The sequence below is a fragment of the Onychomys torridus genome, chromosome 10, assembly GCF_903995425.1.
Source record: "Onychomys torridus chromosome 10, mOncTor1.1, whole genome shotgun sequence".
Lineage (NCBI taxonomy): Eukaryota > Metazoa > Chordata > Mammalia > Rodentia > Cricetidae > Onychomys > Onychomys torridus.
Genome location: NC_050452.1, coordinates 25808933 through 25832155, shown reverse-complemented (window position 1 = coordinate 25832155; position 23223 = coordinate 25808933). Strand labels below are relative to the sequence as shown.

At 51.6% G+C, this 23223-nt stretch overlaps 2 protein-coding genes across 6 annotated transcripts in view; one reads left to right on the top strand and one right to left on the bottom strand.

Moving 5' to 3' along the window:
* The window catches only part of Sec14l2 (SEC14 like lipid binding 2), a 21506-nt gene extending 18790 nt beyond the window's left edge, over nucleotides 1–2716 (bottom strand). The window contains exons 1-2 of the mRNA XM_036201677.1: nucleotides 2549–2716; nucleotides 581–656 (exon numbers count right to left, since the gene is read on the bottom strand). Coding sequence (XP_036057570.1) covers nucleotides 581–656; nucleotides 2549–2602 — 130 coding nt within the window. The 5' untranslated portion in view covers nucleotides 2603–2716. The remainder of the gene's footprint in view (nucleotides 1–580; nucleotides 657–2548) is intronic.
* Rnf215 (ring finger protein 215) lies at nucleotides 2513–23223 on the top strand. 5 transcript variants are annotated; one of them, XM_036201684.1, is made up of 12 exons: nucleotides 2513–4130; nucleotides 5742–5920; nucleotides 6228–6317; nucleotides 16815–17594; nucleotides 17841–17984; nucleotides 18577–18648; nucleotides 18728–18813; nucleotides 19235–19391; nucleotides 21806–21925; nucleotides 22002–22145; nucleotides 22354–22438; nucleotides 22540–23223. In XM_036201684.1, exons 4-12 carry the CDS (start codon nucleotides 17304–17306, stop codon nucleotides 22560–22562), a joined length of 1122 nt encoding a protein of 373 aa, XP_036057577.1. In that variant the 5' UTR covers nucleotides 2513–4130; nucleotides 5742–5920; nucleotides 6228–6317; nucleotides 16815–17303; the 3' UTR covers nucleotides 22563–23223. The 5 variants fall into 5 exon arrangements, with proteins under 5 accessions (XP_036057577.1, XP_036057573.1, XP_036057574.1 ...); XM_036201683.1 differs by having other exon boundaries at nucleotides 2515–4130; nucleotides 22354–22456; XM_036201680.1 differs by having other exon boundaries at nucleotides 22354–23223.

Here is a 23223-nt window from a genome sequence, read left to right as displayed (position 1 = left end):
TCCCATCATAACACAAACAGACCTTGTCTTGCCATAGCTTGCAAAAAATCTGGGCACTGAGTCTAATCCACATCTCATAGGAGGAGCCTAGATAACTGTGACCTTAGCCCAGGTGTCACAGCCAAGCTAGCACGTGGCTGGGACTAGAACTCAAGACCCTGGCCTGTGGAGGGGAGGGGGCACCCTCCTCAGTCCCCATGCACAGTGCCCTTCATTCAAGCTGACAGGACCAGGACCCTGGTTCTAATCTCAGCTCTGCCTCCATCTTACCACATAGTGGGGCCTTTTTGGGCCTAGATTTTCCTTCATCTGTCTGCAGAGCAGATTGACAGGGTAGATGAAAAAGGACTCTAACAGTCCATACCCAGAGGTTTGAGTCTTCTTTCTGACTATAGCTCACCCAGCAAGTCCCTTTACCTCTCTGAGCTTTCATATCCTATAGAAGGTCTCAAGGAGGAGGTGTGTGTGTGTGTGTGGGGGGGTGCCAGCCATTTTTTTTTTTTTTGTCTCAGCTTGCCAAGGTTTCCAGAGGACACAAACATGCCCCTGCCCCAGCCCCCCACAATCCCTCTTCCCTCACCTCGGAGCCATCGAAGGAGAAAGTAGTCATCTGGATTGGGCAGGGTGGGCAGCACGTCCTGGACATTTTCACGAAACTATAGGGAGAGACAGCTGGATGAGTGGGAGTTCCCCTGCCTCACTCTTCCCAGAGTGGCCCTCCATGGGGGGCCTCTGCCTGAACCCTCCTTTACATACTGTTGTAGCCGCTGGCTGAGTGAGGTTGTAGGCTGTGTTGCCATGAGTGCTGGGTAGGAGACGGGGCACAGAAAGTGACTAGGACACTGCCGTGCCTCACTTAGAAGCATGTCTCCACACTCATCTGGTGGGCAAGTGGGTGTGTTCCCAGCTAATAGTGATAGATGGTGTGCGCTCTGGTCAAGCCTCAGTTGTGTGCCATCTGTACCTAGCACCTGTTCTGTGCATGGCACTGGTTTAGGCTCTGTCTCTTCCATGTCACTCAGGGCCCCTAGAGGTGTCACTGTCCTGTTTTATGGACAAGAGATGAAAGTATAAAGAGGCTTGGCAACATACCCAACAGCTGGGATGCAAATCTGAGTCCAGATCCCAGGCTCTTCCCTGGGCAGTCTGCCCACCCCCTTGGTAACAGAGTGGGGAGCAGAGGGAAGGAAGGGGGTAGTCTCAAATGACTGAGCTGAGTTTGAAAGACCACAAAAGCAGCAGACGGAGGGAGGAGGGAGATGGGCAACCCAGATGGAGGGGACAGCTCCAGCAGGTAGCCACAAAAGGAAACATACTTCGAGAGCCACCAAGTGAGGTGGACAGTGACCCCAAGGGGCAGCCACACCTAACTCCAATCTCTCACTACCCAGTGGTGAGCAGGCCCCCTGCTGCTCTTCCCAAGCTTCCTGCCTCAGCAATGATCTTTACCTGGTCACTGACCTATAGGGCATCCCCAGAGGGGACCAATGAGGGCTGGCCACCTCTGCCCTTTGCCTTAGGTCAGGCAAGTCTGGCCAGACCCTCCCATCCCCCCAAAGCAGCTCCCAGCATTAGGGCAATGGTCATCTAAACAGCAAAGGGAGGTCACCTTACCTAGCCCCTGGTTTAAGCACCACCAAACCCATGTCCACCACACTTCTCCTGCAGGTCAGCAGTACACTTGACATGGAAAAAAAACCAACAAACCACCCACAGCAGCCACATCTGCTGCTACACTCTAGAATAAATAAGAAACTGCCTGGCTGTGGAGCCTCTGAACATTGGGGCTGGACCCCACCAGTTCTGATCCAGTGCAACCGAAGAGATTAAGACTTTGGGGCAGAAGGGCCAGCCTCTGAACTTGAATGAAGTAGATAGGTCCCTCTCTGCCCAGGTGCCAAGGCAAAGCCTGGTCATGCCCTTTCCCTCTGAGGGGCAAGGGTCTGGGTTGCCTGAGGGAGGAGGGCTCTTTTCTCGGAAAGTAAGCCAACCTAGTTAGTACCGGCATCTTAGACTTCACGCACAGAGGTGCCCCGCGGCCAACCTCTTCCAGTTTCATCAAAGAGAACACAGGATAGGGCTTGGCCCAAGGTCGCACAGTGACTTGGTGCCTCGTAAAGGCTATGGGGAGTTTGTCAAGGAGCTGTCCAGGACCCTTCCATATGCCACTGCCCCCCCCCCCCCCCCGCAAGAGAAAAACCTCCCGGAAATGGGAGGAAACCTGGGGCCCTGCCCCTGTCCCACGGCCCTGCTGCCAGTCCCTGCCAGCCCCGAGGATGAATGTTGCCTTTGTGCCCTCAGCTGCTTTTGAGGGCTTCCAAGCAACCACTTCTTCCCAGGGGGCACCGCCAGGGCTGCTCGTGCTGGAGGCGGCGATGACCAAACTTCCCGAGGTTCTCAGACTGAGCAAGAAGCAGCCCTCTGGGCACTGTCCAAGCGTGGGGGCGACCGGCCGGCTCTCCCTGGGTCGCTCGCCCGCGGGGACCGTCCCTCGCAGCCGCTTCCAGCAGGAGGGTGAGGGCCACAGCTGGGCCAGGATCAGGCTCACCTTGGCCAACGCCTCCTCCTGTTTGGGGCTCAGGTCACCCACTCTGCCGCTCATCGCGTCTCAGCCTGGGGCGCGGCGCCTGCGGCAGCTGATGGAGCTCTAACTGCTTTGCCGCCGCAGCCGCTGGAGTAAAGTCCCAGTCTTTGGCGGAGGCCCCGGGGCTGGCGGCCAAGACCCGCCTCTTAAAGGAGCCCGAGAGGCGGGGCCAGACGCGCAGAGGCCCTGGAGGCCAGCCAGGATGCCTACCTACTCAGACACCTGAGCTACTTGGGCGTACTCCTCGTCCGAACCAAAAGGAGGCTGAAAAGAGCTGGCTAATGACCTCTTCTGAGGAGCGACTCCGCAGGCCTGGACCGAGCTGCTGTCCTGACCCCCACATGTTGACAGCTCTCCTCGTGCCCACGGGGATGGGATGCCCCCTACGCGGCGTCGTTTTGCTTCTAGGAACTGTGGTGCTGTCTCTGCCATCCGCTTATGATCACTGCTACCGGCTCAGCTTGGGGGACATTCAGAGTTGACACCCAGGGTTCACCCTCAGTTACTTATTGAGTTTGAGGGTAGCCTGGACTGCGAACAAACAAACCAGAGTTGGTATCCTTTTTCCTCTCCCTGCAGAACAGGCATGGTGGAGGACATGGTGTCTGGCTGAGGGGCAAGGAAGAACAGCCCCCCCCCACCTAGGACCCGGTTCTCTGTGTCTGGCCTGCCCTGCAGCACTCTGGGAGCCGTCTACTCTCAAAGCTCTCACGTCTCAGCTGGCATGTGCTGCTTCCTCTCTGGAAATCTGGAGGTTTGGGTCTGAGTGCCCATGTTCCACACCTTTCTACAAGTCCCTTTGCCTCTACATTGTTGCTCCTTCACTCTTAGGGGGGTGATTTGGGGCCTGTAAGTCAGCAGAAGGCTAGAAAGAGTTAATATGCATAATTCTTAGGCTTGACTTCTGGTGGCCACTTCCTAGCCGGCCCTGCACAGTCATCCTTTGCTGGCTGCCTGGTCAGAACTCAGCCATAGGATACACAAAGAGGAGAACCACAGCACCCGGGACCCTCGGCAGCCCTACAAGGCTTATCTGCTTCCCAGCACTGTGGGCGGGCTCTGAAAGCCACAGCCTAGCAGCTTCACGTCTAGCCTATGCCACCAGACTGCCCTCACCCCCAGTTACTACCTCTGCCCTATACAGCAAAACAATTTCCTCTTCTCAGAGCCCAACAGCCCCTCCTTCTGCTGGAGCCCCCTGCTACTCTGATCTTATTTCCATGCATCTGGCACCTGGTCACAAGTCGAGGGCCACTTTTTCTTCCTGCTGTATGCCAAACAGTAGGCATTGTTCTGGAACCCAGCAATGTTCACACACCACCCTTTGGTCCCAAACATACTAAAGAGAACACAAAAGCAAGGCAGATGGCCAAAGAGAGGGATCAAACAGTCGGAGATTGGAAAAGACAACGTTTGCTCTGGATGAAGGGCCCCTAGAAGGCTCCATGGAGAGAGGAGACTCTGACCTGCACCTTAAAATGTGGGGGACATGGAAGAAGGCCCTCTTAACCTATATCAGCACAGAAGCAGGAGCAAAGTTCTGGTGGTAGGTACAAAGTGTGGCTGCAACCAGAGATACAGAGGCAGCATGGGGGGCTTAAAGCCTTGGTGTGACCTTGCTTAGTAACATCTACCTTCTAGACCACACTTCCTTGCTTCAATTACCAGAGTCCCCACAAATCCTGTATCCCCCAGCCTAGGCTCCTGTAGACAGGGATGGAATGTGGTGGCACGTATATGCAATACAGCACTCAGGGCTGAGGCAGGAAATCACAAATTTAAGGCCAGCCTAGGCTCGAAAAACTGGAGGGGAAAGCAGGGAGGGGGGTGTGGGGGGAAGACGAGGAATGGCCTGGAAGGAATGTGAAACAAACAGCTTCCCAGAGTTCGTGTGGCCTCACTTAACAGCGGGGGAAACTGAGGCTCAGAGAGGCCATGGCTTGCCCAAAGTCATTAAGAACACAACAGATGTAGAGTGCCCAGTGGCTGGTCAATGGAAAGTACCAGTTGGACCCACTTCTTCCTGCCTGGCATTAATGCAGAAGTAACCCTCGGCTTCCTCAAATGCAGGTCTCCAGGACTGTAGGAAGCAGACTGTCCCTCGGGTCTCTCCTCACCCAAGGCAGGTGGCAACAGGCCTGTTCATGGCCTAAGAAAGGACTGTGCTGTGCCCCTGGTGTGGCCTCCTCCTAAGAGACCTAATGAAGGGTGATGAAGAGACCCCCAGCCTGACCTCAGCAGAGTTTCCAGGCAGTGCGGGTGTCCCTGCCCTGGTTATGGCTTCTTGGCTTCTGACTTAGCACAGAACAGAGCTGCCTTCTTGCCTGGAGGCGAGACCTTTAAGAGCTTAAGAGCCTCCCAGGGACAGTGTGCTCTTTACTGGGTAGAGCCTACTAAAGGAAAGGAGACCAGCCCCTGCTGGTGGTGCAGCCCCTCACAGTTTATGACGCCCTTGCTGATGGCTTCTCTTAGAAGGGCTAGCCAGTCCTCTAAAGTGGCAAGTCACATGATGTATGGAGGCACCCGAGGAGGGGGGAGGTTACAGAATGCTTTCAGTCAAGACAAACCTGGCTGTGCCCTCTGCTGCAGGGTCCACTCAAAAAACCACAAGGGACATGTTCATCCCAAAGGATGAAGTTTCTGGAGTTGCTCCCCAAGACTGAATCTGTAGCTGTCCAAGAAAAAAGGCTAAGCAAAGAATTCTCCCTCTTGTCTGTCCCTTTCCAGTTCTCTGGCTACTCACTGCTTCCACTGAGATTTACTGTGTCCCGTCCACCGGGAAGCCACTGGTTAATCTGATAATATAATCCTGGATAAATAGTCCGGTAAACTCCTCCGACCTGGTTCCTGAGATGCTCCTTCCTACACTTACCTTTCCTCTACTTCCCGCCCCCTCCCTACACTTCTCCCTCCCTGCAAGGGGTATTGCTTCCCTCTGCTCAAGAACTATCACCGGCTCCCGAGTTCCTTCAGAAGTTGCCCCAGTCCCATTGACTTGCTTCAAGGCATACTCCAGCTCTTCCCGGCATCCTTTGTGGCTTCAACTGCCAGAGTCCCCTTTCCATAGGCTTTCTTACCAGTCAGAGATGTCCCTGCTGTTCCCTAAACACACTTCTACCTCCTGCCTCTGTCAAAGTTATGCTCTCATTTCTTCCAGCCAATTCCTCCTTGGCCCTCAAAGCTGTTTCCAGAAACTTCTCTCTTATCTGCCACTGACATGGGACCTCGGCCAACCAGAAGCCCTTTTCTCCTGACCTTAACAAGGACTCTTCTGTATTGTGACTATCACCTGGTCTGACAGGAAGGACCTGGCCTCCAGGGTCAGACAGCCTGGAGGTAAGGTTTGGGAACATGCATGTGCATGGCTCCGAGTGCACCATGCTGCGAACTGAGGATGTGAGGGTTAGTAAAAGAGGAGCTTGGGAGTCTTCGTTTTGGAAGTCAGGGCAATGGAGTTTAGACTCTTCTAGGGAGCAACTCTGGGCACAGGAAGAGTTCTGGACTGGGAGTCCTGAGTGGCAGGCTTGCTCTGTGTCCCAGAACTAATGTGCTCTAGGGACTATCCAGCACCAGCACGCACAGGGGTGGGAGTGAGGGTGGGGGGCACCGTGTTCCCTTCATGGCTGCTTGCTTGTACCTCCAGGGCCTCCGTGGCTTCCTCACCAAATGGAGAACATTGACCTCGGAATCAAAGTCCCTCCCCTGGTGCCCTGACCCCAGATCTCCGGGGCAGGTAAAGTGGTACAAAGATTGGCACAGTGACTCGGGACAAATATTTGTGGAACACTCTACTTCTGCAATGCCGGGGCCATTCTAAAAACCCTTGAACTCAGAGGGCAGCCCCCCAGGAAGGTTCCCTCCTCCTCACCCTGCCTTGTGGGGCTGCAGCTGCCTCAAGCTACCTCTATTCTCTGAGTGCCAGTAGCCTGGAGTGAAATCCAATCCTTTGCCTTCCTCCCCGGGGCCACCGTGATGATTCCCAAGTGACAAAGTGGCTGGGAACGCAGTGGGTGCACAGGGTGAAGGCTTGTTGTTATTACTGCTTCCCTGGCTTATTTGTGAAGTCACAAGAGAAACTGAGAACCCGAGACCATCCCTCTCCTCCCCTGGGGCCCCACTTCCTCCTTGCTTCCGCAGTCCACCCTGGCTTTGTCAAGAGATATAAATCCTCTCCCAGCCTCACTTCCCACACCTGAACTCCCCTGATTAAGTCCTTTACCTTCCCGGGGTATCACTGTTTAATCCCTAAGTCCTTTCTCACCAGTCTCCAGTAGTCTCAGGGAGAGTCAAATCCCTTTAGAATGAGGCGGCCCAGTTAGCTGCCAAGGGAGAGGCTGGGGGCAGGGAGCTGGGACCTCTGTACTACCTCAGAGGAGACTGGAGGAGAGGAAGGGTCTCAAGGGCCTGACTTCAGTGCTGGCACCAGCTGGCACGAGGCCAGAGACTTCCCTGAGGGGGGGTGGACCACCATTTCTGCTCCCACCCTGCATCCAAGGTGGCGGCCAGATCACCCCACCCCCCACCCCACCCCCCAGGCCTGATCGCTCTATACCAGAGACTTCGGAAACAGAATGGTGGCCCATCAACTCTGGAACCAGACCGCCTGGCTTATGCCACCTAACAAAGAACAGAGTTAGCTGTCCCCATCCTCAGTGTCCTTTTGAGAAAAATGGCCTGACAATCTTACTACCTCATGGCTGGGATGAGGTGAGGTGAACTAGTTTCAGAAAAGTGCCTAGAACCTAGAACCTAGAGGATGCAGCAGGGGTTTTTTTGTTGTTGTTATTGGTTTTGTTTTGTTTTGTTTTTGTCTCTTGCACTTCCTGTTTCCTGCCCCAGACACTCTGTAGGCGGCCACCCACACTCCTGGAGTGCCTTTCCCGCTCCCGTCTTGAGACTGAAGTGATGACCCCTGATCCCTCTGCCTGTCTCATTCCGTTTATTCTCCTCGTGGTACTTAACCGTGGTCCAAAATGATGTTACAGTGTATGTGGCTGGGTTACTCTCAGCTCGCAAGGGCAGGAGCCTCTGTGGGGCAGGGCCACCACTGTGTGCCCAGAGTCTGGACCTCAGGTGGACTGACAAAGGAGGGGGCAGGTCTCTTCTCTCACCGTGTGCCAAGGCTGCTGCTACCCTCCACCTGGCCTGTGTGACCCTCTCTGGGCACCAGGTGAGTAGAGGGAGCTGTGTGATGAATCCCAAAAGACAGTTAATGACACTCCTGTTCTGTTTTGGGTCTCATGTCCACAAGGTGAAGAGACTTCTGAATTCTAAAGTGACCTCCCCATCCTCCACCCCAACCTAGCTGTCGCTTGCTGGCACTGAATCTCAGGCCCCTTGGCCCGGGATTTGATCCTGTGAGCTGGGCATTTCTTCCCTCCAGGCCCTTCCTGTGTAAAACAACACCTCAAACCACGCATTCCAGGTGATGAGCTTTCCCCTGGGACGGGGATGCCACCTGGTGGCAGCGTGCCGGCAGTGGCCCTTCCTGATCATAAGAGTGTATTACCTCCAAGTGGATTTGAACTCCTTACCCTTCCTCCCCAGCCACCCCAGTGGCATTTACACAGCCTAACAGCCAGTGGGGGAACTCACTTCACAGTAAAGTGAGCCATCAGAAGGGAGCTCATGGGGGACTTGGACTCCGTGGCCTCACTGTGCTCCCCATTACTGGTACCCATCCTCCCATCTGCCATTGGGGGCATCTCTTGCCTCACCTTGGATCTTCCTACAGCTTTAGGGCTTAAGAGAAGACAGGAGCTGGGGGCCCCTCTGTGCAAGTCAGCTCAGGCCGGGTCCAGGAAACCTGGTATGACCGGAAACAAGGGAGTTGGAATCAGAGCATGTGTGGTGAAAGCCTCAAATCTTTTCGTCGCAGACCCACAAGAGCTCGCAAAGTGGGGCGGCCTGCTTGGAGGCACATGCTAAGAGAATGGCTGGCCTGTTCCCACTTGCTCCCCATCCTGTGGCAGAAGTCAAGCAAGCTGGGGGCTGCAGACCTGACTCCTTCAAAGAGGCTGAAAGAGTTGAGCATCCTGTCTATTCATGCCTCGGGGCAGGTGGTCTGCCTCACTCCGGGTCCACCCCAGGTTGGGCCAATGCGACTCTTTGCAGCCAGGGTCTTAGACTTACCCGCTCCGTTTCCTGGGCTCGCTCTCCTCTGAAACCCTGCTCTTTCACACACCCACACCACACCCACAGCAGCAGGGGGTCTGACCCACGTTACAATGATGCTCTTAATCTTTGCCTCCACAATAAGAGGGGCCACTCCAGGGAAAGACCGACCCCAGGGTACCTTTAGTCACCCACTGTGCTTTCTCAGGGAGCTCTGGCTGCCACTGATGGAAGGCTGGGATGTGGATGTTTACTGGGATGCAGAATGTGTCCCAGGGGTCAAGGATGAGCAAGGCTCTGTGTCTTTCTGGGTCATTTGTTTGGGGAGAGGGGAAAGTCAATGAGGATGCTCTGCTCAGGCCTCAGGGTAGGGCAGAGAGCAAGAAACAGAAACAGGAACAGGCAGAGCCAGCAGCTTTGTCAATGGCAGAGTGGATCTCTGCTGCCCTGTCCCTGGGGCTGAAATAGTCACAAAATGAAAGAAGTAAGACTCTTAGCGGAAGCCGGGTGTGGTGGCTCATGTGTGTAACCCAGCACTTGGAGGAGAGGCAGAAGGATTATCAAGAGTTCAAAGCCACCCAGGGCCACGCAGTGAGTTCCAGGCCTCACCCACCCGAGTGGCTTTTACACAGCCTAACAGCCAGTGGAGGAACTCACTTCACAGTAAAGTGAGTGATCAGATGGGAGCTCATGGGGGGCCTCCAGCCTGTACTAGAGTGAGAACCTGTCTCAAAGAGCACAAAGATCCTTTAGAGTATATCTTACAACTTATGATGAGTTATTTCACACATGCATATGTTAATTGATGAGTTATTTCACATATGCATATGCTAATGACATATAAAAGGAATAGATAGACTAGCTGAGCACTAGTGAGGCTAAGGCAAGAGGATCACAGGTTCAAGTCTAACCTGGCCCACACAGCAACACCCTGTTTCAATAGTAGTAGTAGTAATAATAATATTATTATTAATAATAATAAATTATATAAGAGTATGCATATGATTTAAAAGCAGAGCGTAGTTTGGGGTAAAGTGCTTACTTGGTGTGCATTAGGCCCTCAGCTGGATCCGAACACCACTGTACCCCATTCTGATGACCGAATGTCTCATGTCTCCCTGATTTTCTTCATAGCTTTATTATAAATGATCACATCCCTATACAGTATAGTTCAGTTGGTGTGGTGGATTGTTCTCTTTTTAATTGAGAAATTAAATTCACAGAACATAAGACTAGCCTATTTAAAATGGGAAATTCGCCGGGCGGTGGTGGCACACGCCTGTAATCCCAGCACTTGGGAGGCAGAGCCAGGCAGATCTCTGTGAGTTCAAGGCCAACCTAGTCAGATTGAGTTCCAGGTAAGGCACAAAGCTACACAGAGAAACCCTGTCTCAAAAAAAAAAAAAAAAAAAACACCAAAAAACAAACAAACAAACCACTAAATAAATAAACTAAAATAAACTGGGAAACTCGGTGACATTTAGTAATCCATAGTGTTGTCCAATCATCACCTGCTTCTAGTTCTGAAACGCTCATTATCCATTTAGCAGTCATTTTTTTATCCTCCAGCCACCAGTAAACTTTCTGTATCCATGGGGTTCATTTTCCTGGATATCTCATATAAGTGGAATCACATAGGTGTGACATTTTCGTCTGGCTTCTTAGCATCCTGTTTTCAAGGATCATCCTCCCATCCCCACCCCCACCTCTGTGTAGCCCTGGACTTTTAAGTGAGCATGGATCTTCTGACTTGATCCTTCTGTTTCACTATGTCCTGGCTGTTAGGGGGCTGGGCTCTTCCTTCACTGAGGATCACCACAGTAGTGCTGGGATTGCCCTCCCTCCACAGTAGTGCTGGGATTGCCCTCCCTCCACAGTAGTGCTGGGATTGCCCTCCACAGTAGTGCTGGGATTGCCCTCCACAGTAGTGCTGGGATTGCCCTCCCTCCACAGTAGTGCTGGGATTGCCCGGATCTTCCGGCTACTTTGGGCAGCACTAGTTCTTCAACAATATTAATTCCGCTAATCCACTGGTGCGATGCCTTTCTGGTTTTGTTTGTTAAAGTCTTCTTGTGCATTTCTGTAGTTTTATGCATGTGTCTTTTACCTCCTTGTTTGTATTTATCCAAAAGTATTTCATTATTTCGTATGCTACTATCATTATTATTATAAGTGAGGTTATTGCTTTAATTTCTTTTTTCTTTTTCTTTTTTTTATTTTTTGAGCTGAGGATCGAACCCAGGGCCTTGTGCTTGCTAAGTGAGCGCTCTACCACTGAGCTAAATCCCCAACCCTTAATTTTCTTTTCTTTAAATTGTTCCTTGCTGGTATATAAAAAGCTACTGCAAACCAACCTTTGTGAGTTCATCTTAGACACCCTGATGAGCTTACTGTTGGCTTTTTTGTTTTGTTTTGTTTTGTTTTCCGAGACAGGGTTTCTCTGTGTAGCCCTGGCTGTCCTGGAACTCACTCTGTAGACCAGGCTGGCCTCAAACTCAGAGATCTACCTGCCTTTCCCCCCACCTTCTCCCACTTCATACTGGAATTAAAGGGTGAAGTTGCTTTTTGCATTCAGCATCCTGTAAGAATCACTCACGCTGCAAAACATTTATTTCTGTTGTATGATTGTCTACATATGAAGAATCCATTTTTTTATGGATGGAGAGCTGAGCTATTTCCAATCTTTCCCAATGCAACCTTGTCATTTTGTAAATCACAGTGGGGTGGTTCTCTGCTGAGATTGTATATAAGAATTATCTCTCTGGGAAACTTTTACAACTAACAAAAACAAACCTACCTCCAGAGGTGCTGGTACTGATTTAAAGTGTGAGGTCAGGGGTTTGGGGGAGTGGGTTATTATTTGAGACAGGTCTCACTGTGTTTTCAAGGCTGGCTTCAACTCCTGGCTCAACTGATCCCTCTGCCACAGTCTAAGTATCTGGATTATTTGCCTCAGCATCCTGTTTTATTTGTTTGTTTGCCAATGAGGGGCTTACTTTGTGGCTCAGGCTGGCCCTGAACCCACAATCTGCTTGTTTCTACCTCCTAAATACTGAATGTACAGGTGTGTGCCACCATCGAGAGCTTTTTTTTTTTAGTTCTTGTGCATTGGTGTTTTGCCTGCATGTATGTCTGTATGGGGGTGTCAGATCCCCTGGAGCTGGAGCTCCAGACAGCTGTGAGGTGCCATGTGGGTGCTGCGAACTGAACCAGAATCCTCTGGAAAAGCAAAATGTGCTCCTAACTGTTGAGCCATCCCTCCAGCCCCCATCTATCTCTGGCTTTGTTAGACTTATTTTTAAGATTAAAAAAAAAAAAAACAACAACACTAACATTCTGTCTGTGTGGAGAATCATTATTCTAGACTACATACTTAGTACATACTTAGTACTAGAGTACCTAAAGATGTCTACTTCCAGTTTTCTTTGATAGTTTTCTAGTGTCATTACACACACACACACACACACACACACACACACACACACACACACACACCCTGCGTCCACAGCTGTGAGGATATGCCACATCCTTAGCAGCACCTGACATTGTCAGACTCCAGTTAATCTTTCACGGGATTTTAAATTTATATTTTCCTGCTCAATAATTAATTTTGCTGGTGGTGGCATCACACATCTTTAATCCCAGTGCTCAGGAGGCAGAGGCAGGTGGATCTCTGAGTTTGAGGCCAGCCTGGTCTACAGAGTTCGAGGACAGCCAGGCTGACACAGAGAAACCCTGTCTCGAGTCCACCTCCAAATAATTAATTTTAATTTTTAACATTCCTCCCAGAGCTGAGAACTGAATCCAGGGTCTCATGCATGTTAGACACACACTCTACCAAACACACACTCTTCCACATTGACCATTCTTGTTCCCTCGTTTGTCCAATCCTTACTGGTATCTTGTTCTCTTATGTGTGCATTACGTATTCTAGGATGAGTCATTTAGTTACAAATATCTTCTTACAGTTTGGGGCTCATGTTTCTATCACTTTCTTTCTTTCTTTCTTTCTTTCTTTCTTTCTTTTTTTTTTTTTTTTAAGATAGGGTTTCTCTGTAGCTTTGGAGCCTGTCCTGGACTAGCTCTGTAGACCAGGCTGGCCTCAAACTCACAGAGATCCACCTGCCTCTGCCTCCCGAGTGCTGGGATTACAGGCATGTGCCACCAATGCCTGGCTCTATCATGTAGTTGGAATCTTAAAAGGTCTTATTAATTAACTCAAACCTGAGGCCATTTATTGGGGTGAATGCTGGAAGATCAGAGACACAGAACAAGCCACAGCTTCCTCACCTTACCAGTTCCTCAGCTGGTCTTGTTTCCTCAGACTGGAAGCTTCTGAGTCCTCATCCAGAATGGGTCTCAGCTGAACTGCTGCTAGAAGCCTAAAAGCTTGATCAGCCAAATGCTGAACCAGCCAAATGCTGCTGCTTTCTGGTCTTCAAGCCTTATGTATCTTTCTACTTTCTGCCGACACTCCCTGGTATTAAAGGCTGGATTTCTGGGATTAAAGGCTTGTGTCACCAAGCCTGGCTGTTTCTAATGTGGCCTTGAACTCACAGAGATCCACAGGGATTTCTGTCTCTGGAATGCTAGGATTAAATGTGTGTGCTACCACTGCTTGTTTAATATTGTGGCCGTCCCGTTCTCTGACCCCAGATAAGTTTATTTCGGGGGATACACAATATTTCGGGGTACACAATACCACCACACTATCACTTTCTTTACATGCATGCTCATGGAGGGGTTTTCTTCTTCATGTATGTAGGTACATGAGAGTGTTGAGGGAACATATTTGCATGCATGTGTAGAGGCCATAGGTTGAAGTTGATGTCTTCCTAGCTGGATCTCTGCTTATCTATTGAGATAGGTCTTTCACTTGAATTATAGCTACCTAGCTCAAGGGGTTCTCTGACTTTGTCTCCCAGGGGCTGGGATTATAGGCAAGTTCCAGTTGGCCACCTGCCATTTGTGAGTCCAAATGCCTGCGCTGTATCTCCCCAGCATTTTTCTCACTTTAGTTTGGTATTTTCATTTTGTCATGGATACATTGACTATTTATTTTTAAATATAACTTACTTATTAATACTTTTTGCCTCGTTAGGGTTACTGCTGCTGTGATAAACACCATGTCCAAGCTGGGCAGTGGTGCTACACACCCTTAATCCCAGCACTCGGGAGGCAGAGCCAGGTGGATCTCTGTGAGTTCAAGGCCAGCCTGGTCTACAAAGCGAGTTCCAGGAAAGGCGCAAAGCTACACAGAGAAACCCTGTCTCAAAAAACCAAGACAAACAAACAAAACAAAAACAAACCCCACTATGACCAAAAGCAACTTGAAGAGGAAAGTGTTTATTTGGCTTACGCGCCATCCACATCATAGTCCATCATTGAAGGAAGTCAGGGCAGGAGCTGATGTGGAGGCTATGGAGAAGTTCCGCTTACTGGCTTACTCCCTGTGGCTTGCTCAACCTGCTTTCTTATAGAACCCAGGACCAGCAGCCCTGAAATAGCACTGCTCAACAACAGACTGGGCCCTCCCTCATAAATCACTAATTAAGAAAAAGAAAATATCCTGTAGGCTTGCTTACAGCCCGATCTCATGGAGGCATTTTATTTTATTTTATTTTGTTTTTTTGGATTTTTTTTTTTTTTTTTTTTGAGACAGGGTTTCTCTGTAGCTTTGGAGCCTGTCCTGGACTAGCTCTGTAGACCAGGCTGGCCTCAAACTCACAGAGATCCACCTGCCTCTGCCTCCCGAGTGCTGGGATTACAGGCGTGTGCCACCACCACCCGGCGCATTTTCTTAATTGAGGTCCCCTCCTCTTAGATGACTCCAGCTTGTGTGAAGTCGACATAAACTATCAAGCACACTCTGACATTTTATTTTGTGTGTAAGAGGAGCACTGTGTCATGGCACAGGTGTGGAAATTGTGAAAATGTGGGTGTGGGTGTGGGAATGCCAAGACATATGGAGGTCAAAGGACATTGCAGGGGTTGATTCTCTCCATCTATGATGTGAGTCCCAGGGATCAAACTCAGGCCATCAGGTCATCAGGATTTACCGCCTGGGCCATCTAATGTGGTGATATATTGTGCGCCCTAATACAATTTGCCTGAAGATCAGAGAACAGAACAAGCCACTAGATTAAACATAGAGGCCAGGCAGTGATGGCACACACTTTTAATCCTAGCACTAGGGAGGCAGAGATCTGTCTGGATTTCTGTGAGTTCAAAGCCACCCTGGACTACATGAGATAGACTCAGGAGAGAAACAGAGCCAGGCAGTGGTGGCACACACCTTTAATCCCAATACTTGGGAGTCACAAGCCTTTAATCCCAGCACTAGGAAAGTTGAGACAGGAAATGACATGGCTGGGCAGAGAAAGGTCTATAAGGCGTGAGGAGACAGAACTACAGGCTTTCGGCAGAAGCCTCCCTTTCAGTAGAAGCCTTTAGGCTGGAGCTCTTTCAGGCTGAGGAGTTGGTGAGGTAAGAGGTGGTGGCTGTGGCTTGCTCTGCTTCTTTGATCTTTCAGCTTTCACCCTGATATCTGGTTCTGGGTTTTTTTTTGTTTGTTTGTTTTTTATATTTAAGAACTTTTTATTTCAGTAGGGCAGTGGTGGCACATGCCTTTAACTCCAACACTCCAGATGAAGAGGCAGGTGAATCTCTAAGTTTGAGGCCAGCCTGGTCTACAGAGTGAGTTCCAGGACAGCAGACTTTGTTTTGAAACATCAAAACCAAAAGAAGAAAATAACTTTTTTCATAGCTGTGTACCATGTTCATGCAGTGCCTACAAAGGGCAACAGATCTCCTGTGACTGGAGTTACAGGAGTTTGTGAACTGGCAGTTCATGTGGGTGCTGGGGGTGCTGAGACTCAAACCCAGGTCCTCAGGTCCTCTGAAAGAGCAGTCAGTTGCTGCCCCACCACTTTACAGTTGTTGTTGTTGGTTTTTTTTTTTTTTTTTTAAAGAAACAGCCTTTTTTTTTCCTTTTTTTTTTTTAAGGTTTATTTATTATATATACAGCGTGTATGACTGCAGGCCAGAAGAGGGCACCAGATCTCATTACAGATGGTTGTGAGCCACTATGTGGTTGCTGGGGTTTGAACTCAGGACCTCTGGAAGAACAGCCAGTGCTCTTAACCTCTGAGCCATCTCTCCAGCCCCACTTTACAGTTTTTGAAACAGGGTCTCACTGTGTAACCGGTGTTGACCTCTTCCTGCCTCACCCTCCCAGGAGCTGAGATTACAGCCATGCCCATGATAATATAGTTTTTCTGTCATTAAAAAAACAAGATCAAAACAAAATATTCTCATGACCTTGAAATAATCAAAATTTTGTTTATTTAAAATGTTAAAGTTTTACTTTTCACATTTAAGTCTTTAATGAATTTGTTTTCTGTGCAGTAGGGGGTCTAATTTCACTTTTGTTTTGTTTTATTTTGTTTGTTTGTTTGTTTTTTCTGAGACAGGGTTTCTCTGTGTGACAGCCCTGGCTGTCCTGGAACTCTCTCTGTAGACCAGGCTGGCCTCGAACTCACAGAGATCCACCTGGCTCTTCCTTCTAAGTGCTGGGATTGAAGGCGTGCGCAGCCACCGCCCGGCCAACTTCACTTCTTTTCCCAGTGTTTACCTGACTTCGTAGCTGTTTGTCAAAGAGCAAGCCATACCATCCCCTCCCATCTCCCCAAAAGCAACACGTCCTCGACAGACCAGGTTAATGTGTGTGCTGGCCAGTTTGAGGTCAGTTCCCTGTTTGCAGACTTTTTCTATACATCTCTATTTCTTTAGAAATATTTTGGTCGTCACATACTGGTTGCTAAACAGGTTTCTATTTTCCATAGGTTTGAATATTTTATTAGAAAACGGGGGATGTGTTGCAGCTCATCGGCTCTTTGCCCTCTTATCAGGGTATAGTTTGTAAAAGGCTCAAGTTTCAGATTGAGTCAGCTCCTCAGGGTAAAGGACAAATTTTAGTACAAAAAATGGAAACTTCACAATCCAGCAAGCATTGGGGAATGTTAGACGTGGAGTAGTGCAGGTTTAGATCAAGTTCATTTTACAGACGAAAACTGTCCAGTTCACAGTGCCACATGTCTCTGTGTGGTTTGTCCAGCCTGGAGCCAGCCTTTCTCCCTGCTCCTTTAAGACCATGGCCTCAATCTCCCGATCTGCTCTCCGTCCTGATTCTCTGCCGCCTGTTATTTGATTCTATGAAGAAACACAGACTCGGAGGAGGATATAACATAGCCTTGGCTGTACCGTGGCTCAGGCCATACACCTCCCTCGTTCCTGCCTTTCTCGGGTCCTGCGACTATCCAGCACCTGTCTCCACTGACAACCTGGCAAGCTCTCCGGAGCCTTCTGCAGTCAGGGTTCCGGCCGCATCTCAGCATCCTCCGCCGCCTGCCCTAGGGTTCTCAGGGACCACTAGGGGGCGCGCGGAGCTGCCAAGCACCCAGCTCCCTCTCCCGGCGCCCCGCCCCCTGCGGCCGCGGCTCCGCCCCGTCCGGCGCCCCGCCCCGTCCGGCGCGGCCTCGCTCTCTGTTCTGCGGGCGCCCGGGACCCCCCCACCCCACGGCCTCGCCAGCTCTTCGGTCCGACCATGGGCCCTGCCGATCGCCCCGCGCTGAGGTCGCCTCCGTCGCCGCCACCTCCTCCATCGCCGCCGTCACCGCTGCTGCTGCTGCTACCCCTGTTGCCTCTGTGGTTGGGCCTGGCGGGGCCCGGGGCCGCGGCGGATGGCAGCGAGCCGGCGGCCCGGGCGGGGCGGGGCGGAGCCCGTACAGTGCGAGTGGACGTGAAGCTGCCGCGGCAGGACGCCCTGGTTTTGGAGGGCGTCAGGATCGGCCCTGAAGCGGACCCCGAGCCGCTGCTGGGCGGCCGCCTGCTGCTGGTGAGCGCAACCCTGCCAAAACATGCCCATGACCCTCGCATAGACCCGGCTCCCCCAATCCGTCTTCATCCTAAAGAAGCCCTGGACAGCCCAGAGCCGCTCTTGCTGGCATTCAGGCTTTCGCAGACCTGAGATCCACATGCCCCTTTCAAACTCATTCCCACACCCTGACCTTGCAATCTTTGTCAGACCCTGGCTGCCTCTTCCACTCCCCTTGCCTCCCTTTTCTTGTGGCTCCTCACACAGATGGACGTCGTGGATGCTGAGCAAGAGATACCTGTAGACGGCTGGATTGCAGTGGCATATGTGGGCAAAGAGCAAGCCGCCCAGTTCCACCAGGAGAATCAAGGCAGTGGCCGGAAGGCATGTCCCAAGGCCCTGGTCCAGCAGGTGCAAAGGGTTTTTGGAGGGAAGGGGAGACAGGAAATGCTTTCATAACATCTACTGGAGCAAGGCTACCAGGTGGCCTATGAGGAGCCTTCCAGAGAAGGCCTGGCTTGAGTCAGGAGACCCCAATATGGAGCGCCAAACCAGTGTGATGGGGAGCTGGAAGATGTGCTGGGGAAAGAGGACCTGTTCTCAGAATCCGTGATGGGAGTCAGCGAGGGTGGGGACAGTGCTTTGCCAGGACCAGGGCAAATGACAAGGTTTTTTGGATCCTACAGAATGGAAGGAATGGAAGTTTCACACATACATGATAATGTGCAAATTTCTTAAAATCACGGATATTCCTTATGTAACTATGGTATCCGAAATTAGGAAAGTTAACATCTCTAAAATACTGGAATCTGTGTCTCATAATTGAAATTGCCTCAGTCCACCACCATCGTGTGTTACCTTTGGCTGTCAAATCTCTTCAGCTTTAGCTTCGGCTTGGCTTGAGGGAGCGTATAGCTAGTCTATCCAGAGGTCAGGCTCCTGAGCGCGGGGGCCACAGGGAAGGCAGATGTGGCAGACTCTCCCCTTCCGTTTTCCCTTGCAGATGCGCCGTGCCCTCTTCCTGGGGGCCTCTGCCCTGCTTCTCCTCATCCTAAACCATAGTGTGGTCCGAGAGGTAAACTGGAATGGGCTGTGAGGGTGAGCAGGTGAGGGGACAGGGGACCAAAGCCTGCTGACCTCCCTGTCTCCTGCAGTTGGACATATCCCAGCTTCTGCTCAGGCCAGTGATTGTCCTCCATTATTCTTCCAATGTCACCAAGCTGTTGGAGGCACTTCTGCAGTGAGTTGGGTTTGCTTTGGGTGGTCTGCTGCCTGGCTCTGTGGGTCTCTGAGTCTAGTGGGCACTAGGGGAGGAGGATGTCTCTGGAGAAGGCTTTTACCTGACCTGTTAGCCCTTAAACTACTATCTGAGGTTAAAAACGGGGGAGGAGGTGGTAAGGAAGAGGCAGGACCTGGGAAGGGAGTTGTCATATGGACAGAGGGGCCAGCCCAGCATGAGGAAGCTGGAAGCCTGGCTGACAGGCTGTTTCTTGGTCTGGCTGGGTGAGAGCCAGGAAAGGCCTGGGAGCCGAATCAGAAGGCCTACGACGACAATATCCTGGGGTAGCCACTGCAGAACCAGGTAGATGAATCTGGGCCTCCCTTCCCAAGGGTCCTTCTCTCTGCCCTCTCACCCCCCATCCCATGATTCTTCCTCTCAGGAGGACCCAGGCTACTGCTGAGATCACCAGTCGAGAGTCCCTGTCAGCCAACATTGAGTGGAAATTGACATTGTGGACCACCTGTGGCCTCTCCAAGGACAGCTACGGAGGCTGGCAGGATTTGGTGTGCCTGGGAGGTGGTCAGGCCCAGGAGCAGGTAGGTGTCAGTGGATCCTAGGGCTGGAGGCTCGGGTGGGGCCAAACATACGCCTTAAAAGGACAACCCTGCCTATCTTAGAGCTGACCACTCAGTGACATGGTACAGTGGACACTGAGGGACACTTGGCCTAGGGTCGTGGGCAGTGGTAGGTGCTGCTGTCTTGTTCCCCTCTGCAGGGGAGTCTTCACAGCTCTGTGTGTGTTCCATTTCTTTTCCACTGGGGAAGAACCCAGGGCCATGTACATGCTGAGGAGTGTTCTAGTGCAGAGCTTCACCCCAACTGGCCCTTTATTTCTAGTCTTATTTCGAAGTTCTGGGTCCCTTGCCTTACTCACTGGCTCCCGTACGCCCCTGACCTCCTGCCTCTGGGCCTTGCCCCTGATGGGCCCCTGGTGTTCACACCCCTTTTCTCCGACTACATGAGTCCTTGGATGGTGGAACTTTCTCAGCTCACCCCACCTTCCTGCTTTGGACTGTCCTCACTCCATCTGCTCAGTCAGAGCTGCGCTTTGCCAGACTTTCTCAGCATTCTTAGGAGATCCAACCCGGTATGTTGGAGAGAGTGACTTTGTGTCCACATATCCCAGTGTTTAGCTTCCAGGGGTTCAGTCCACAGCATTTCTTGAACCCCAGTCTGTATAGGTTGGGGGGAGGAAGACATACTCTGTCTCCTAGTGTACAGCCTCCAGTACTTGGCAAGGACCGCACTGAGCAATTTGAAGTCAGACAAGTTAAAACCCTGGCTCCTAAACCTTAGCTGAACAACCAGAGACCAGGTGTTTTCCTTTCCCTCATATGCACACTCTTTCCCACTGGGGTGGACTGCACAGACCTCTGGATGAGGGAGGCATCTGGTGAGGGGCAGGGGGAAAGGTAACATCTGGGAGAGGAGCAGGCTGGGAAAGGGCCCGATGGCCTGGAGGCGAGACTGTACAGTGTTTAGGACAGGCTAGCAGGGAACAGCTGCAAAGGTACTGCCAGCCAGGTTGGGGGTGGTTGTGGCAGATGAGATGTCCGAATGATAGCTGCCCTGATGAACAGTGGACGCCAAGCCCTACCCCAGGCCCAGCTCCCACCCTGAGCTGGGAATCAGGAAGCTGTGCTGAACAGCACCTTGGCTGACTTATTGGAAGGCCCTGCCTATTCTCTCCCTGCCTGGGGCTTCCAGCCGGGCTGCTTCAGAGCCCAGCTTCATCGTGACTCTGCCTTGGTGGCCATTCAGCATGCCCTGCTGACCGGCCTGCCCCAGTGTGGCACAGGATACAGCCCGGTTGCCCCAGCCTGGGCTCTGGCTGGGGAGCAGATAAATCCATTCTGTAGGGGTGAACCACAAAGCCTTCCAGCTCATAGCAAAAGCATCTAGTGCTCCAGAGAGTTTCCTGGAACAGGTGCCACCACCCCGCTGTGATTAGAGGGAGAGGAAGAGGGTTATAGACACCTCTAAGGAATGACTCCTTGCTTTGACCCCAAGCAAGGGCTACTTTCACAGCCCCAACCTGGTCTAGGATGGTGGCTTTCTGTCTGATTGCTTTGGTACCCCTCCCCTGCTGTGCTGGGAGTTGAACCCATGTTAGAAAGAGCAGTCCCAGGACTGTTAGGATGTCCCACCCTGTGTGCTGTGACAAAGACAGAGATCAACTAAGGAAGCTGAGAGTTTTTAAGTGAAGGTGTTTATTAGTTCCAGCACATCTAAGTTCTATGGGAAACAGCGCACCTGTGTGTATGGGAGAACCCATGTGGCTTGCTTACTCTGCCTCCTCCCTTTCATTCCACAAAGACGGAGGCTACAGTGTGACCATGTCAGACTTAGTTCTCAAGCAAGGAGAGGGCCTTGGCGACTACCCAGGGCAGCAGCAAGGAAGCCCACGGTCAGTGGGTATTAGGAGGACTGGGCAGGGGGATATTCACCCTGGGGGTGGGGGGTGCTCCTGGAACAGTAGGCCAAAGGTGTTGAAAGGGTAAGGGCAAGGAAAAACAATTTTCAAGAGGGGGAATGTGGCAGGGCGTGGACTTGAGAAGGGAGAAGACAGTGAAGGAGGGCATGGTGTTGTCAGATTGCCACGAGCCCCTGGATCTGGGGGTGGGGCCTGTGTGCTGGTGGTTGGAGAGAGCAATGATCGCAGGATAGAGGCGTACCAGCTTCTGCAGTTTCAGGGGTGAGCATCAGCTTAGATGAAGGGGGGGTGGGTTGAGACTGAGACCATACCAGGAGGAAACAGAGTAGCAAAGTACTAAGGACAAATGCGGCTGGGGCAGACCCTAAGAACATAAGTAGGTGGGATGGAGCTGGCAGAGACAGAGGCCCTCCGTTCATGTCACCTGCTTTGTTACCAGTGTTCCTGGGGATGGCTGCTCCTGGGGGAAGCATGTGGAGCAGCCCCAGAGCCCCTGACATCCTCTTCCCTCCCCAGAAGCCCCTGCAGCAGCTATGGAACGCCATCTTGCTTGTGGCCATGCTCTTGTGCACAGGCCTTGTGGTTCAGGCCCAGCGGCAGGCATCAAGACAGAACCAGCAGGAGCCTGGAGGCCAGGTGGGAACCTGATTGTGGAAGCCCTGGTGCCCACAGCCCTTGGGCTTGCAAGACTGTGGCCATCCTTTTCCCACAGGGGGATTTGTTTAAGCGCCGCGTGGTTCGGAGACTAGCATCCCTCAAGACCCGGCGCTGCCGGCTGAGCCGGACAGCACACAGCCTCCCAGAGCCTGGCACTGAGACTTGTGCTGTTTGTCTAGATAACTTCTGTAACAAGCAGGTTAGTGCCTGGGCAAGGTCAGCCACTAGCTGACCTGTGGCATCCCAGATCCTGCTCCCAAGACCCTCAGTACTCCAACCAGGACCTTCTTCCAGTCCTCATTATGGCTAACCTAATGGGGAGGCCCAGGAGTGCTCAGTGCATAGCCCAGGTGAAGGGCACAGGTCTAGATCTGATCTAGAGCCTGTGCCCCTCCCCTCCCCTGTAGTGGCTCCGGGTACTGCCTTGTAAGCATGAGTTCCACCGAGACTGCGTGGACCCCTGGCTGATGCTACAGCAGACCTGCCCACTATGCAAGTTCAATGTCCTGGGTGAGCATCAGGGGCAGGGGAGTCCTGGGCTAGCCCCCAGCCCCACCTGATCCCTCTCTCCCTGTTCTTCCTTCTCCCTACAGGGAACCATTACTCAGATGACTAACTGCCCAAGTGGAGTTTCTACACTTTGGGCTGGACCCTTCCCAGCCTACACTACAGGATAGTGGGTTGGACAGATCAACTAGCCCTATGGGTAAAGTCAAGACCCCACCATACCCATGGTGGGTAGGAGGGACTCACAGGCCCAGGCTGAAGACACAGAGCCAGGACCCATCAGGCAAGGAGAAATCATTAGAACCTTCTCTGCAACCTTGGGATATCTGTGTCTGCTCTTATAGGCAGCTCCCAGGACTCTGAGGGAAAGAAAACATGGCCACTACATCTGTCTCCAGCATTCTGGGGCTTCTGTGATTAAATTTTATGCTATTTATTGGGGGATAGATTGAGGGCAAAGATGTGTGGCTATGGGACCCACTGGCATGACTCCAGGCTATATATAGCTTGGTCAAATCAAAGGTATAATATTCAAGTGAGCCTCCTCCACTACCTGCTGCCTGTCCAGCCGGACGACTCCAGTCTGCCTGGGATCAGAGGCCTTAGAAACCATCTAGTGCTGTATTTCTTGGTTGGGCTAAATGTTACTGACCAGGACACTTGAAGCCACAGAATATATGTGGTGCATCTGCCAAGGGCATCATTTAAAAAAAACATTTGGGTAGGGAAGTTTTAATAGTCAAATAAACATGGAATATATTTTAACATAA